This window comes from Triticum aestivum, chromosome 1D, assembly GCF_018294505.1.
Source record: "Triticum aestivum cultivar Chinese Spring chromosome 1D, IWGSC CS RefSeq v2.1, whole genome shotgun sequence".
Taxonomy (NCBI): Eukaryota; Viridiplantae; Streptophyta; class Magnoliopsida; order Poales; family Poaceae; genus Triticum; species Triticum aestivum.
Window position 1 is genome coordinate 491,209,080 of NC_057796.1, and position 15,771 is coordinate 491,224,850.

A 15,771-nucleotide genomic window follows, 5' to 3' on the forward strand; every position below is an offset into this window, starting at 1 on the left:
GAGTTCAAGCAACGTTTCCTGCGAGCGCCAGCTTGGGGACAAGCTGGTTTCCAAGGAGAGGAGAGTGTTAGCACCGTGCCGTCTACTCCAGGCCCGCAAGGAGATTGACCATTCATAACCAAGGAAGGCCGGACCAGCAAGCGGGCCCATCATCCGTCGACACGATATGCTGAGAAGGATCGGTTGCTTAAGTGACTGGCTATAAGTAGCACAGTGTGTAATAGGATTGGCGGCGAATTGATACGCGGGTCAGCCGTCGCCTTGTAATCTTCCTACCTTCCTTTCCTCTTTTGCAAGACAAAACAGAGGGGTTGAGTCGAATTCGAAATGCCACCATAGTTGATTCTCCGACCCCCAGCCTAACCCTAACAGTGAATTGCTGTTGTTTCAGCTAGATTCATGTGGCCGGTAGGGTAGGCTGTGAAATAGGAGAAACAATACAGACACATGCGAATTTGTCCATGCTTGAGCCGGTCCAAGAACTTACGTACTGTCACTACGAATTTGTCCATGCTTGAACCGCCTCTCCCGCACTCACCACTCCGCGCGTCGGAGGAAGAATGAACGCGGCGGAGGAGGCTCACGTCCGGCGTACGGATCCATCGATCCATCTCCATGCGAAAAGAAGAGAGAGAGAGAAAAAAAGGCCTCAGCACGGATGGACGTGGGCCCACAGGGAACGCGGCCGAGGGACAGGCCCATTGAGCGCGTGGCTCGGGCGGGCCGAAACGCGGCCCAGCTGACCGGCCCCCCGTGCGTCCAGACTCCAGAGCAGCACCGTGAAAAAGAGGGGGGAGAGGGGAGCCCAACCCAGCGCAGCGCATCTCCTGTCCCGTCTCTCTCTCCTACCACCGCTCCACAGAGCCCAGAACCCTCCTCCGGCGGCGGCGGCGGGCGGCGTAGGGCGGAGATGAGCACGTGGAACTACGTCGTGACGGCGCACAAGCCCACCAGCGTCAGCCACTCCTGCGTCGGCAACTTCACCGGCCCCCACCAGCTCAACCTCATCGTCGCGTAAGCCCCCCCTCCCCGAATCCCCTCCCGTCCCCTCCATTAGGTAGGGTTCACCTCCCGCCCGCCCGGCCCCGCGCGCCCCCGCTGCCCCGCGTTCGTGCTCGCGCGGCCTAGGGTTTTGCTCCCGGCCGGAGGCGCCCGCGCGCGCCCGATTTGTTCTGCCTCTAGGGGTGGTTCCTCTCCGGCTAGCCGTCCGTGAGGATCCGGGGCCATGGGTGACTGAGTGTACTGTACGGCCCTAGGGCGCGGCGCGGTGTTCTGTAGGTCTAGCCCGCCGGGCCGGAGCAAAATGGCGCCTTTAGGTAGGACGACGTGTCTGCGCCCGCACCACACGTAGGTACCCTGATGATAGACGGGGAATTTGTCGGAGCCGATACGTGTCTGAATGTGGCGAATCGATAATGCGTTCAGGAAACTACAGTATTTCATAAGCTGCAGACTTGTGGTTCACTAGCTAGATGTCATAGTTTTTCTCTTTAATTCTTATTATGCCGGATTCCCGCCAAATCGCACTGCTAAACGTGCCTGTTTCGCCGTCAACTTTCAGGAAATGCACCCGCATCGAGATCCACCTGCTCACGCCGCAGGGCCTTCAGGTAACCGACAGACGCCGTATCCGTCCCCCACCTCTCTGTTACTTTCTTCGCTTGCACGATAGTCTGCCTTTTCTGCAAGACCGTAACACTTGTTTTTTGCCAGCCTATGCTTGACGTGCCCATATACGGGAGGATCGCGACCATCGAGCTCTTCCGGCCTCACGTGAGTTAACGCCCCGTCCCTTCAAAGGCTGCTTTTTTCTTTGTGCGGTGCGATGTTTCTGTCGGAATGATTCCCTAACTGTTTTTCCCGTTTCAGAATGAGGCCCAGGACTTCCTCTTCATCGCAACGGAGAGGTACAAGTTCTGCGTCCTGCAGTGGGACGCAGAAAAATCAGAGCTTCTCACGAGGTATGGACTCTTTGTGCCCCTGGTTTTGCTTTGCAAGGCACGTGTGTAAATTGGCATGTGTCTGTGGGATAATATTGGTGTTTTAGAGCCATGAAATTGGATAGTCCAATGGTTCTGGTTGACTGTCACGCAGTCTTGTGTATCACGAGTCCCACACACTGTCATCAAGGTGATACCTTTTCATCCAGGCAGGCCAGGGAGGTTGCCATGGTTGATTACCTATTTACCGTACTTAGCGAGCATTCTTCTTTATGGCGCTAGCTGCTAGGCAGGGTGGCTGTAATGGCTGTCTTGTAATATCTTTGGGTAATTAATACCAGCCAGCTCTGGGTCCTTCGGGACTCTTCCTTTGTTCAAAAAGGAAAAACAGTAACAAGGGAAGGGAAAATAATTTTGACTTTATTTTGGGTATAGAAGGCTGCTCTCTGCTTAACTGTGTAGAAGGCTGCAATCTAGGCAAGGGGAAATAATTTTGACTTAGGTCGCACTCGCACCTCATGTATTCTCCCTATTGCTCTTACCTACAAAGGTATGGTTTTTTGTTCAAACATAGGAAGGGTCCTGAAGGACCATACAAGGACCCGAAATAGTCTTCTGTACAGTGCTAGCAGTTGACTGGGTTGGCTAGGCAGGTGTGTCGGGTGTGTCTAATTTGAGTAGGCGGTGGCCTGTTTAAAATTGTGGCAGAGACACAGATTGCGAGGGAGGGAAAGCTAACTTTAGTTGCTGCTCGCTGTCGCCGTCAGCAGGTCTGTTGCCAGCATGTCAGGTGATGATAGGTGGCATGGGCGTATGTTGGGCGAGGTTACCTTTATTTACTTTCCTGTGCCTTTCTGGTTCAAATGGGCACCTTGATATTCATACGATCCAGAAAAGGATCGGGTTCCCCCATCAAGGGATAGCGGAACAAAAACAAAAGAAAGCATCTTGGTGCAAAGCAAAAACTAAAATAAGGTTCACAAATCGCTGCCGCGTATATCCGCTAACTGAAAAAAATTTAAAGAACAACCCTGAGAGCACATTGCAAGTTATATCCTAGGCCGGTTACATGGAAGAAATAGCCGCCAAAGCCCAGAAAAGCTTCCATTGCATCGTTCATATTTCAATCTTCCTCCATAACCTCTCCTGCTTCCGATTCATCTGTGTCATCGTCTGCAGCAGTCCTTGCTTCGATCCTCATTGTCTTCATCTTCCAAAAGTAAGCCTCCCCCCTTTCTGCTAGCTTTTTGACAGTGCAGCTTGTATCATTGCAAATTGCAAACAAATCAGGGTATTGATCTTTCAAGGGTTTATCAACACACCAGGTATCACCCCAGAAGTTTGTTTGCTGGCCATTACCAATCATCATAATTCTTCCTTTAGTATACAACTGTTTGATCTTCAGCAAATCAGCTCAGCAAGGTGAACTATTGATAGAGCCATTTACCAGACTGACACCATTCTTTACTTTCCAGATTCCACCTATCATATTTTGGAAATATTATATTTTCTTCTAACTATATCCTGCCACATACCTTCCTTTCCAGATTCCACCACCATTTACACAGCAGGCTGACATTAAGTTTTTCCAGATTGTGTATACCAAGCCCCCCTTTCTTCTTAGGTCTACAAATCACAGGCCATGCACCTGATGATCTTGTGCCCGCATAGCGTTTTGTTAAAAACAGGGTGCACATTATCACTGCATGTTACTTTCTGAGAGTTATTAGCATGCTTTCATACGGGAGTATAATTTGTTTGGATTATGTAGATCCATGGGAGATGTTTCTGATCGCATTGGCCGCCCTACGGACAATGGACAGGTACTGTACTCAGAGCTTCAAGTTTCAACTCTACTTCTGGTTTGCGAAATGATATTAATTTAGTCCTTATTTGAACTTCCCATTTACTGTATCATTTTATAGCATTCCGTATGTACTAAAGAGAATGATGCACTCTGTCTCTTAATTTAAGATGGAGCGATAATGCTACTGGTGGCCTTTTTATTTATAATGCAGATTGGGATCATCGACCCTGACTGTAGACTTATTGGCCTTCACCTCTATGATGGATTGTTTAAGGTAAGCCCAGTCTGCTACTTATATTTTCATGAATTTCGCTCATTCATTCTTGGAGTCAAGCTTCACATTCATATTGCCAAGAGAGTTTTGCATGTTGCTCCTATTTCCTATCCTTTAATGAAATCCTTGTGTGGCAGGTTATACCATTCGACAACAAAGGACAGCTGAAGGAAGCTTTCAATATCAGGTACCAGTATGGCATGAATAACTGAATGACATTGCAGATTAAACCATTCATTTAGTGATATAGTCCAGAATTTTATGTGGTACACTGTAGTCTGCAACTAGATTATTGAGGTGCATGGCCATGCTTTTGCCCGGTAACTCCATGAGTTTGAATTTTTTATGAGATCTTGTGTCTTTTGTCAGAGGCAAGCATAATGTACAAATATCATGCTTTGTTCCGATTTCTCAGTGTTACATTTCTGTTGCTTGATCTGCTATTGGTTTAGAAAAATGCGTAAATGATCTCGGTTCTGTTATTACTTTGTCTTTACAATGCTTGTTGGTCAAGATAAAACATAAAGTTTCTCGAGCAGCATAGAAAGTCGTACCGATATTTGCATGCTTATTTCTGTCCTAAAGTAGCTAGTAGATGGATAGCACAGTTGTTAAAAGTTCATGATAGAGTTAATGCTTCATTAATGATGTTCTTTGTTAAGCCATTTGATCTGATTAACCTAGATCTGTTTACATCACTCTGCCCTATATTTAGCTTCTTTTTTCTTGTTATGTCAGACTAGAAGAGCTTCAAGTGTTGGACATCAAGTTCCTGTATGGCTGTGTCAGACCTACGATAGTTGTCCTCTACCAGGTTTGCTCAAACTTCTGCAATCTCTACATTTCTACTATTAAAATCAAAATCAAGCAGGACAGAGTATTGAACTACATAAATTGATAGGGTTTGCCCTTTTACTCAAGTGGAAAAAATACGGTGTATTGGTTTATGCATTTAATCCATGTTTTTTTACCCTTTAAAGTGTAATCTGTTCACAACCTGCAGTGCTTTTCACTGCTTATACATGGTATACCATATGTTACTGGTGAATGTTTTGTAGCTTTGAGTTTCTAGATTAGTTGATAATGTTATCCAGTGATTTTTTTTATGTCCATATTATTTTGTTTTTGTTTTGACATGTCAATGCAATTCAATACTACTGAGATGATTACTTGTTTCTTTTTTGAAATAAAACAAAACTGAATTGCTCTTCATTGTTCCATTCCTCGCTGTAAAACTAAGTTACCCCTATAGAAACTCTTGGACTGGTTTTTTACTTTTAACATCACAAGCTGTGCCATTTATCTACTGAAATAATCTAACTATCATCTTTTGGGCACTGACTGAACAAACCTTCTCTTTATTGCTGTTGTGCCCAATCTTTTTACTTAAGTTTTGTACCTTTGTAATTCTGTTACGAATAATTTGACCACTAGCGTAATAGTAACAGATCTTGATGACTTATATTTTCTGTACTTACATGTCAGGATAACAAAGATGCCAGGCATGTTAAGACATATGAAGTAGCACTGAAGGAGAAAGACTTCGTTGAGGGTCCTTGGTCACAGAACAATTTAGACAATGGAGCTGGTCTTTTAATACCTGTACCAGCTCCACTCGGCGGTGTCATAATTATTGGCGAGGAGACAATAGTTTACTGCAATGCTAATTCTACATTTAAAGCTATACCAATCAAACAGGTAATACTTACATCTCTTCATTTTTCTTGTATTCTAGTCACCAGTTACATGGTCTGTACAGTGATGTAATTATTTACCCTTGATCTTCTATTTCTTGACAGTCCATCACAAGAGCTTACGGAAGGGTTGACCCAGATGGCTCTCGCTATTTACTTGGTGATAATGCAGGCATTTTGCATTTACTTGTCCTTACCCAGGAACGAGAAAGGTACTAGCCTGTGCACTAATTTTGGAACTGAAATAATCTTTGACTTACCACTTACAAATTCTCTTTTCATGTGTTGGTTACTTTTTAGGGTAACTGGTTTGAAAATTGAGCATTTGGGAGAGACTTCAGTTGCATCATCAATATCGTATCTTGATAATGGTGTTGTCTATGTTGGTTCTCGATTTGGTGATTCACAGGTGGGTCAGTAGCAAGTTACGAGCTACCACTACTCTCGCTTCTTACTCCATGCTAGAGAAACAACTTGTGTCTACTTTGGTGCCATGCAGCAATTGAATATACATGCTATTCTTTAACTGCTCCTTGTTAGATGAAAAATCTTGCATCTCCATTGGTAACTCGTACTAGTGCTTATGTCGAATTGTTTGAAGCTACTCTCCCACCCTCAACCCCCTAAAAGTAAAAGTAAAGCAGTAACAACTAACAGGGCAGTGCACCCACAGAATTGTATGCCTGCATGTGCAATAAAATGTCTGCACTTACTGTACTGGCAACAAAGTTTCAGTCATCCGTTGTGTAGTTCTTCAGAATTGAAATTTGCACTAAATGATTTGTTGGTCTTGACAGCTGGTAAAGCTGAATCTCCAACCTGATGCAACTGGTTCATTCGTCGAAATCCTTGAACGGTATGTGAATCTTGGACCCATTGTGGACTTCTGCGTGGTTGACCTTGATAGGCAAGGGCAAGGTCAGGTGGTCACTTGTTCAGGAGCATTCAAAGACGGTTCCATTCGAGTGGTTCGTAACGGTATAGGGATTAATGAGCAGGTATTGAATTGTGCATAATCAATTTTTTGCAAGGAAATTAACAGTACTTTGACATGTCATATAATTTACTCTAGAAAGCTGATCTGTATATCTTCTCCGCAAGTAGGCTTCAGTAGAGCTGCAAGGCATCAAGGGATTGTGGTCACTGAAGTCTTCCTTCAGTGATCTGTATGACATGTATCTGGTGGTGAGCTTTATAAGTGAGACTCGGTTCTTGGCTATGAACATGGAAGATGAATTAGAAGAAATTGAGATAGAAGGGTTTGATGCACAAATCCAGACTTTGTTCTGCCAAAATGCCATCAATGATATGCTTATACAGGTGCCTTTTCTATTGAATTATTTAGTTTATTTGCCTTCCTTGACAAACCACAACTATATTATTGTGTGTCCCAGTAAAAAATCTGGGAGCTAGGGAAGTTAAATGAAACAGTAGATGGAAATGGATTAATCCTACTAATGAATGAAAAAGTATTGTCGATGATTTCAATATTTTGTGGTCATGTTGTATGTGCCTGGTTTCCTTTTAGCATCTTATGAGCTATTCTCGATGGCAGGTTACTGCTAATTCTGTCCGGTTAGTCAGTTGCACTTCTCGGGAGCTAGTGGATCAGTGGAATGCACCGGAAGGATTTTCAGTCAATGTTGCATCAGCTAATGCCAGTCAGGTGGGTATATCTTCATGCGACCCCTCCTTTCTCTTTGGGCATATTGCCAACGATGACCAGCTTATTAAACATGCGTGTGACAGAAAATATGACTTTGGGGTATTCATGTTTTAATTCTTTGTCAATACACATAATCATAGTCAACAAAGACAAATTGACCAAACTACACCGAGAAGTATTCTTTTTTTGCGGAAAGGAGAGGTTTAGAGATATGAATCATAAGCAAGAGAAGGGAGGGGAACTAATCACTTATTGTTGATAAACCGGTCCACTTTCATCACTGGCGCTTCTTGTGTATGCCTTTCAGTTTTTTCTTCCTTTTGTATTGTTAACTTTGTTTCTTGACTACCAAAGTCAAAATCTTTGTATTATTTTATTTTTACCTACAAAATAATGCTCTGGAGTGTCATTTAGGCCTCTTGTGGCTGGACTTCAGAGACACTTGTTGACATCTTTGTATTATTTTATTTTTACCTACAAAATAATGCTCTGGAGTGTCATTTAGGCCTCCTGTGGCTGGACTTGAGAGACGCTTGTTGATTAGTAGGTAGATATATATGCCAGCATGCTCTGTGCTTGACAATGCTAAATGCATGATTTGAATTCACATTAATATTAGCTTTCTGCTGTAACTCGAAATAATACATTTTGTGTTTGCAGGTCCTGTTGGCGACCGGTGGTGGCCATCTTGTTTACCTAGAGATTAGGGATGCTAAGCTGGTTGAAGTGAAACATGCGCAGCTAGAGCATGAGATATCTTGTGTCGATTTGAACCCAGTAGGGGAGAATCCACAGTATAGCTCTCTGGCTGCTATTGGGATGTGGACTGATATAAGTGTTAGCATATTTTCACTTCCTGACCTTGAATTAATCAGGAAGGAAAATTTAGGTGTAGAAATTGTTCCTCGGTCAGTTCTGATGTGCACCTTGGAAGGGGTATGTTGCTGATCTCATGTTTCATCATAAAAAGATAAAGCTAATTTAAGTTACCAATGTTGTTGACCTTGGTTAATTTACCTTTTCAGATTTCATATTTGCTTTGTGCACTTGGAGATGGTCACCTTTTCAGTTTTCTGCTGAATGCAAGCACAGGTGAACTAACCGATAGAAAGAAGGTTTCTCTTGGTACCCAGCCAATCAGCCTTCGTACATTCTCATCAAAGGGCACAACCCATGTGTTTGCTTCGTCTGATAGACCAACTGTTATCTATAGTAGCAATAAGAAGCTGCTGTACAGCAATGTTAATCTGAAGGAAGTTAATCATATGTGTCCTTTCAATACAGCTGCTTTTCCTGACAGGTATCTCTCTTTCTCTCTGGGAATGGCTGTTTTTTTTTGTTTGGTACTTCCATATTTAGCTCTTAATGCTTGTATGCTGGCAGAATCAATATATTTGAAATTTTGAATCAACTTTGATTACAATATGATGAAACCTGACATTCTGTGCTGAAAACAATAGTGCTAATAATTCCCTTTCATTTTCTCATACAATATGTTCTTCTTTTGACTTGTTTATGCTTATCCATTGTTCTTGATGCATACAAGCCAATGTTATGATTATCATTCGACATTTTAGTTTATTATATATTACACTGTACAAAATTATATGGTGTAAAACAAATGGCTGCTAATGCTAACCTGTTCTACTTGATGCTATGGCTTTTCACATGTTCCCTTGTGTTCCATTCCATTAATTTCCTGGCAGCACTTACTTTGAAACAATGTTATGATTGTCTTAAACCTGCTGTTAAGTTGGTTTCTTTTGTGTATATCATTCACAGCCTTGCAATTGCTAAAGAAGGTGAACTTTCAATTGGAACTATTGATGACATCCAGAAGCTTCATATCCGCACGATTCCGTTGAATGAACAAGCACGGCGCATTTGCCATCAGGAACAGTCCAGGACACTGGCGTTCTGCAGTTTCAAGTACACCCAGAATAGCATGGAGGAGAGCGAGGCGCATTTCATTCGTCTGATGGATCATCAAACTTTTGAGTTTCTGTCCACACATCCTCTCGACCAATACGAATGCGGTTGCTCCATGATTAGCTGCTCGTTCTCGGATGATAATAACTTCTATTACTGTGTGGGAACAGCATATGTTTTACCTGAGGAGAATGAACCGACAAAGGTAATAATTAGAAGAGCTTGGTGTTTCCTTATTGCTGTGTTCTTCTCTTTTGTACCTCCATTAACTTTGGTGATAATAATTTCTTTGTTAGTTTTCCCTGCACATAGTGCTTACGTGACTATGCATCTTGGTGTAGGGCCGGATCCTTGTATTTGCAGTTGAGGATGGAAGGTTGCAATTAATCGTAGAGAAAGAAACGAAAGGAGCTGTCTATTCTCTAAATGCATTCAATGGGAAATTGTTGGCAGCTATCAACCAGAAGATTCAGTTATACAAGTGGATGACAAGGGAGGACGGTTCGCATGAGCTGCAATCTGAATGTGGCCATCATGGGCACATACTTGCCCTGTATACCCAAACCCGTGGTGATTTCATTGTAGTCGGAGACCTGATGAAGTCGATATCTTTGCTTGTGTACAAGGTAAGCATTGGCTGTTTGACATCTGCTGCACATAACACTGGTTCCATTTGTATATCAGTCTCTTCGTCAGGCCAATGACCAATGTTCTCTTTTTCTTGAGCAGCATGAGGAGAGTGCGATTGAAGAGCTCGCTCGGGACTACAACGCGAACTGGATGACTGCAGTTGAGATGATTGACGATGACATCTACGTCGGTGCAGAGAACAGCTACAACCTCTTCACTGTGCGCAAGAATAGCGACGCGGCCACAGACGAGGAGAGGGGTAGGCTGGAGGTGGTCGGGGAGTACCACCTCGGAGAGTTTGTCAACAGATTCCGGCACGGCTCGCTGGTGATGCGCCTCCCTGACTCGGAGATGGGCCAGATCCCCACGGTCATCTTTGGCACCATCAATGGGGTCATCGGCATCATCGCCTCCCTGCCCCACGACCACTATGTGTTCCTGGAGAAGCTCCAGACAACCCTGGTCAAGTTCATCAAGGGTGTGGGCAGCCTGAGCCACGAGCAGTGGCGGTCATTCCACAACGACAAGAAGACGTCAGAGGCCCGCAACTTCCTGGACGGTGACCTCATCGAGTCGTTCCTTGACCTCAACAGGTCCAAGATGGAGGAGGTGGCCAAGGCGATGGCGGTCCCCGTGGAGGAGTTGTCCAAGCGGGTGGAGGAGCTGATGAGACTGCACTAGGTGGTAGCGCCGGGCCGTGTATATCCTGTTTTATTTGTTCGTTTTCGCTGTGTTGTAAACCGTTGGCGGCTCGAGAATGGTCCTCTGCAAGTGTTTGTAGCAACATCCCTCTTCTGTTTTTGACTTTGATAAGAGTGTAACTTTGTCTGTGCTGATGTAGAATTTTAGTGGTGAATCTCTCTGTCGAAATGGTATCAAGAAAGTTTGGCATAATTATTAGGTGGACGTAAACGGTGATAGCCATCTGGGAATGCAAAGCTTTAAACTTAGATGTTTCTGAGTAAGATACACTGACACAGAACAGCACAGAACATTTTGTCTCGCTGATCACAAGCATAAATACGAATAGTACTTGCACATCATTTTCTCATGACAAGGACAATGACAACTTTTTTGGCAATGCATATATAATCTTCAAACACCAGTGAATAAAATTGACAATGTATATCTTCATACGTTACACAACCAACCCAGTGAATGAATAAAAAGCATCTAAACCTTGATGGCAAATCAGCCACTCAAAGATGTAGATGGTGCCATGGCATGCAATTCTTTGGCTTCTCTCACGAGGGACACGAGGGTACGCCTGTCAAGCTTTGATCTGGCTTCGGAGCTGCTGGCGGAAGAGCAAACCACGGAGTAGTCGAGATCCAGCATGTTCTCAGAAGCACTAGAGAGTGCCTCTATCAAGCTCCCAAAGTGTTCTTGTTTGAAGAACCCGCCACTGTAGTATTTCAGCATTGATATGACCATATTACCGGCAGCCTTGCACACTGACAGGTTTTCGACGGTGGGGCCACTTCTTTTCACTACCATGTCCCTGAGATTGTTTAGAAAGCTAGATGCATCCAGCTGAGGAGGCAAATCAACGACCAACGGCGTGTTGTAGACCGCCCCGCAAAGGCATAACAATGATGAAAGCAAGTTCGATGACATAGTTGAGAGTGTGTCTACTTGGAATCCCTGGGCATCCTTGTCCGGCTCATTGTTTTCTTGTGTGCCATCACATTGGCTCTCTATGTCTTCTCCATTATGTGTTCCGTCTCCACAAGAAAGTATTTTTCCAATCACCTGCGACGAGAATAAACTAGCACTCTTAATTAGACTAAAAATAGGCCCTAAATCAAGTGTATTTGAAGTAATTAATATTCATCATTTGATGACAAGGACTAATTACCTTGAGGATTGCTTTCTTAAGTTTGTGAAGGTATTCATCATCCTTGGTGTAATGGGTACATAGACGCTCAAGGATTTCAGCTGATGCTTGTCTGCACGTCTCGTTTTCTTCATGTAAAAGCACTTGAGTGAGACTATCAACAACATCACCACTTGTTTGTATGATAGTTGTGGCATCACTAATTCCGCCAAGGGAACATATATTTGACAGCGCTTCTCCCGCGTATCCTCTGATGGAGCTGCTATACTCATTATCCCGAGTGAAGATGTTGACTAGCATCCCAACAAAGTCTTCTCCGCAACAACTATTTTCATTTTTGAGAAGATGAAAACCAGCTGATCTGTTGATTCCGTTGGTATCCATGTATAGTCGTGCGAGAATCCAAATGGCTCTTTGCCGCAACTCTTCTTTGCAATTTTTACAGCTAAGAATCCTTAGTAGTGTGCCGATTGTTTCTGCGCAACTTGAGATTTCACGGCGTAGCTTGGCCCCAGTTTCTCCTTGAGCACCGCTTAAATGGCTCATCACCTCCATCGATCGGCCTACTACTTCGCACCATGTACCATGATCATCGGCGGTGTGGTCGAGTAGGTCGCAAGTGACAGGTGCCATGATCTTGCAGACCAGATCTCGGGTGTCGCTCATGATTCTGCAATTGTTTTCGTCTGCGGCAAGGTTCCGGAGGATAGACAGGCCTTGTAGCAACAACTCCTTGTAGGCCTTCCCAAGTTCGCCGGCTGGTGAGGGCCGCCGACGAGTAACCTGCAGTTTCAGATGCTGCTCGTATCCATCCCTTGATCTGGGATATGGCTCGGCTATACTATATTGTTCAAACGTCCCGATCAAGGAAGATATGTGTTGAATACTCCGAGGAAACTGCTCCAAATTAATGTAGAATGCAAGTCGCTCCACTATCATCGCGGCTTGAATTCTACCCTTTCTGTCATGTAGGCCTCTTGAATCTAGCATCTCTAGCAGTTTCGGCAGTACATGCCGAGAGGATGATGTAGACAAGACAAGATGTTTTATCAGCATGCGCTGCCCATGGACATTGGACCAATCATTCTTTCTCTCCACCATGCATATGGCTGCGTATAGGATCTTTACCCCGGAAATGCAGTCAACAGGTGAATTGGAACCAATCTTGTCTACAGCATGTGTGACGAGGTTCCTTCCTTGGGTAAATGTCGGGTCCTTCTCACATCCTCTCCTTGTTTTACGCAAGTAGTTGTAAAGTACTGCTTGAACTTCCGAGTCTTCAGTGGCCATCGAGTCTTCAGTGACCAGAGTCTTAGAAAACTTCTTCTCCGTGAGAGTCAACAGAAACCTGTAGCAGAAGAGCACGCCTTGGAGCAGAGCAAGGTAGTACAAGATCTGCAATGCTGGTGCTAGGTTTGATGCTTTTTCATCTGAGTTGCCCCCGTGATCGTGCTCTATCAGACGCCACCATGAGATCACTCCGGACATGAATATCCCAAGCACATATATAATTGCGAGAGGGCTCAATATTATGGCCAACACCATTACTTGAACCAACACTAAAAGAATTACCGAGAAGAAGAGAAGAAAAGACAACAAATCTTGGGCGCAACTCTTGCTCGGCGCGTCATCGGGTACAATGCCAAATGAAATGGCCGCCAAGAACCCGAGGAGCGCATCCTCCATATAGCCTAGTTTCTCATTCAGAGTAACATCAAAAATCCTGTTGTGCATCTTTTTGAGTCAGATATGTACATATAAGTGGCAGGACGAAATAAATAAGAGAGGAGTAGTAACCCAGCTGTTTGTACAAGGGTGATGAACGCCGCACACCAAAAGTCCTCCTTATGTAGCTCAGACACGAAACCACCAAGAAGTACAACAGTGGTCCAAGTAAGCACCAGGAAACCCAAGCCACTGATGGCCATGGACAGATAACCCACCCACACGGCGTAGCCATTGATAAGATATTCCTGGTCTCCCATGAATTCCACCCCCCTGAGAGTCTGTCGATCAGGTCAATCCGACGGGCTTTCAGGCGAAGAAGGTGCTAGTACGAGAAAAACAGAACAAGAAGATGATGAGATCATATGCAGTCAAGCGATTGATCTCACCTGCAAGAAGTGAAGCCGCCCTCGGTCTGACTGCTAGCTTCTCGTGAAAGGAGAGGAGATGAGTGAGCAAGGGGATATGCTTATATTTAATTTTGTGTGAAACAAAAGAAGAGGATTGATTTTATATGGACAACCTCTCGTTTCAGCTGGCTGATGGCTACTCCTAGCGCTCGGTGGCCACGTGATCCCGCTCCCATCGGACGGCTTTCCAACGTTTTATCTGCTAGTTTCATTGACTATCCTTCTTCCACTACGTTTGGTCGTTGTGTTGAAATATATTGTCTGCTTCTCTCTAACAGTTCAAACTTTTGGAGCAATTAGTTGGTGCATGAATTTAATATAGTATCAGAGCCAAAAAGTATTGAGTTCGAGACCCTACCAACACAGTATTAAAAAGGATTCTGCAACTTACACTGATCCCACGTATAAGAACTAAATAAGACTAGACGCGAGGGAAAGTGTTGGAATATATTGTTTGCCTCTCTCCATCAGTTTGGACTCGTAACCAGGGTCAGCGGGCACCCACCATGACCGGACCTAGTTGTACAAAAACAATAGAATGCAACACACTTTGATTAATCGTATACCGTATAAGAGGCCGTATAAGAGGCGGCAATATCTCAACCGTATCCTCAATACAAGAAAGGGACCGGGAGATATGGCGTGCTAGGAAACAATATGAACAAATTCTAACATGCCTAATGTACACGCAATACATATATTTAAGCCCCCTCCCCCACCCACCCGCAGTCGAAGCGTCGAGTCTGGTGATGCAAATATTGGACCGAAAATCCTCAAAGGTGGACGTCAGCAAGCCTTTTGTCATCATATCCGTGAATTGTTGCGTCGTGGGAACATGAAGAACTCGAACCGTTCAAAGGGCCAGCTGTACACGAACTAAATGAGTATCCAGCTCGATGTGCTTGGTGCGGCGATGATGGACTAGATTAGCGGACTGCAGAGACATTATCGCAATAACCAACGGTGGCTTTGTGAACGGGATGACAAAGCCCATGAAGAAGCTATCGAAGCTACATGCACTCAACGACGGCGCATGCCACGCCACGACACTCCACCTCAACGTTGGATCATGAAACCGTTGGCTTTCACTTGGACGACCATAAAATAAGCGATGGTCCAAGAAACACACAATATCCAGACTTAGCGCGGCGAGTGTCCAGATAACCATCCCAATCAGCATCCAGGTAAGCGATGGTGTCGGTGAAGGACGACGCCTGCAAGGTGATGCCAAGATCCATGTGTCCATGGATGTACCGAAGAATCCTCTTCACCATGGACCAATGAACATCACAAGGAGCATGCATGTGAAGGCATACCTGTTGAATAGCATACTGCCACCCGGGACGAGTGAGCGGCAAGTACTGCAAGCACCAACGATGGACCAATAGAAGGAGGCACTCGGGATAGGAGATCCATCGGTAGCGGAGAGCTTGGCATTCGTATCCACGGACGTAGCCGCGGGCTTGCAATTAAGCATCCCAGCGGGGTCAAGTAGCTCATAGGCGTACTTTCGCTGGTGGAAGAAGAAGTTGTCAGCACGCCATACCACCTTTACGCCGAGGAATTAGTGGAGCGTCCCCAATTCCTTCACGACGAACTCGGCGCGAAGGTGCTCAGTAAGCCGTCGTAGGAGGTCGGTGGTGCATGCTGTCAGGATGATGTTGTCGACATAAAGGAGCATGTAGGCAGTGGCAGCGCTCTGTTTGTATACAAATAACGAGGCATCCGAGCGAATTGAGCAAAACCTGAGCTAATGAAGAAAGGTCATGATGCGTTGGTACCAGGCACGTATGCCTGCTTGAGCCCATACAAAGAGCGCGAGAGCAACCAAACGTGGTCGGGATGCACGTCATTGACAA

At 44.8% G+C, this 15,771-nt stretch overlaps 2 protein-coding genes across 3 annotated transcripts; one reads left to right on the forward strand and one right to left on the reverse strand.

Moving 5' to 3' along the window:
* Positions 1 to 804: 804 nt before the first annotated feature.
* Positions 805 to 10,890, forward strand: LOC123183372 (DNA damage-binding protein 1). The gene is made up of 19 exons (XM_044596164.1): positions 805 to 1,014; positions 1,562 to 1,610; positions 1,714 to 1,773; positions 1,870 to 1,961; positions 3,712 to 3,763; positions 3,959 to 4,021; positions 4,159 to 4,208; positions 4,760 to 4,835; positions 5,507 to 5,719; positions 5,821 to 5,927; positions 6,016 to 6,124; positions 6,513 to 6,713; positions 6,820 to 7,035; positions 7,271 to 7,381; positions 8,042 to 8,317; positions 8,407 to 8,681; positions 9,164 to 9,515; positions 9,652 to 9,936; positions 10,040 to 10,890. Exons 1-19 carry the CDS (start codon positions 911 to 913, stop codon positions 10,619 to 10,621), a joined length of 3,273 nt encoding a protein of 1,090 aa, XP_044452099.1. The 5' UTR covers positions 805 to 910; the 3' UTR covers positions 10,622 to 10,890.
* Positions 10,891 to 11,050: 160 nt separating this feature from the next.
* Positions 11,051 to 13,967, reverse strand: LOC123183373 (uncharacterized). 2 transcript variants are annotated; one of them, XM_044596165.1, is made up of 4 exons: positions 13,892 to 13,967; positions 13,575 to 13,783; positions 11,799 to 13,500; positions 11,051 to 11,692 (listed from the first exon to the last, which is right to left on the reverse strand). In XM_044596165.1, exons 2-4 carry the CDS (start codon positions 13,760 to 13,762, stop codon positions 11,132 to 11,134), a joined length of 2,451 nt encoding a protein of 816 aa, XP_044452100.1. In that variant the 5' UTR covers positions 13,763 to 13,783; positions 13,892 to 13,967; the 3' UTR covers positions 11,051 to 11,131. The 2 variants fall into 2 exon arrangements, with proteins under 2 accessions (XP_044452100.1, XP_044452101.1); XM_044596166.1 differs by lacking the exon at positions 13,892 to 13,967 and having other exon boundaries at positions 13,580 to 13,806.
* Positions 13,968 to 15,771: the final 1,804 nt, after the last annotated feature.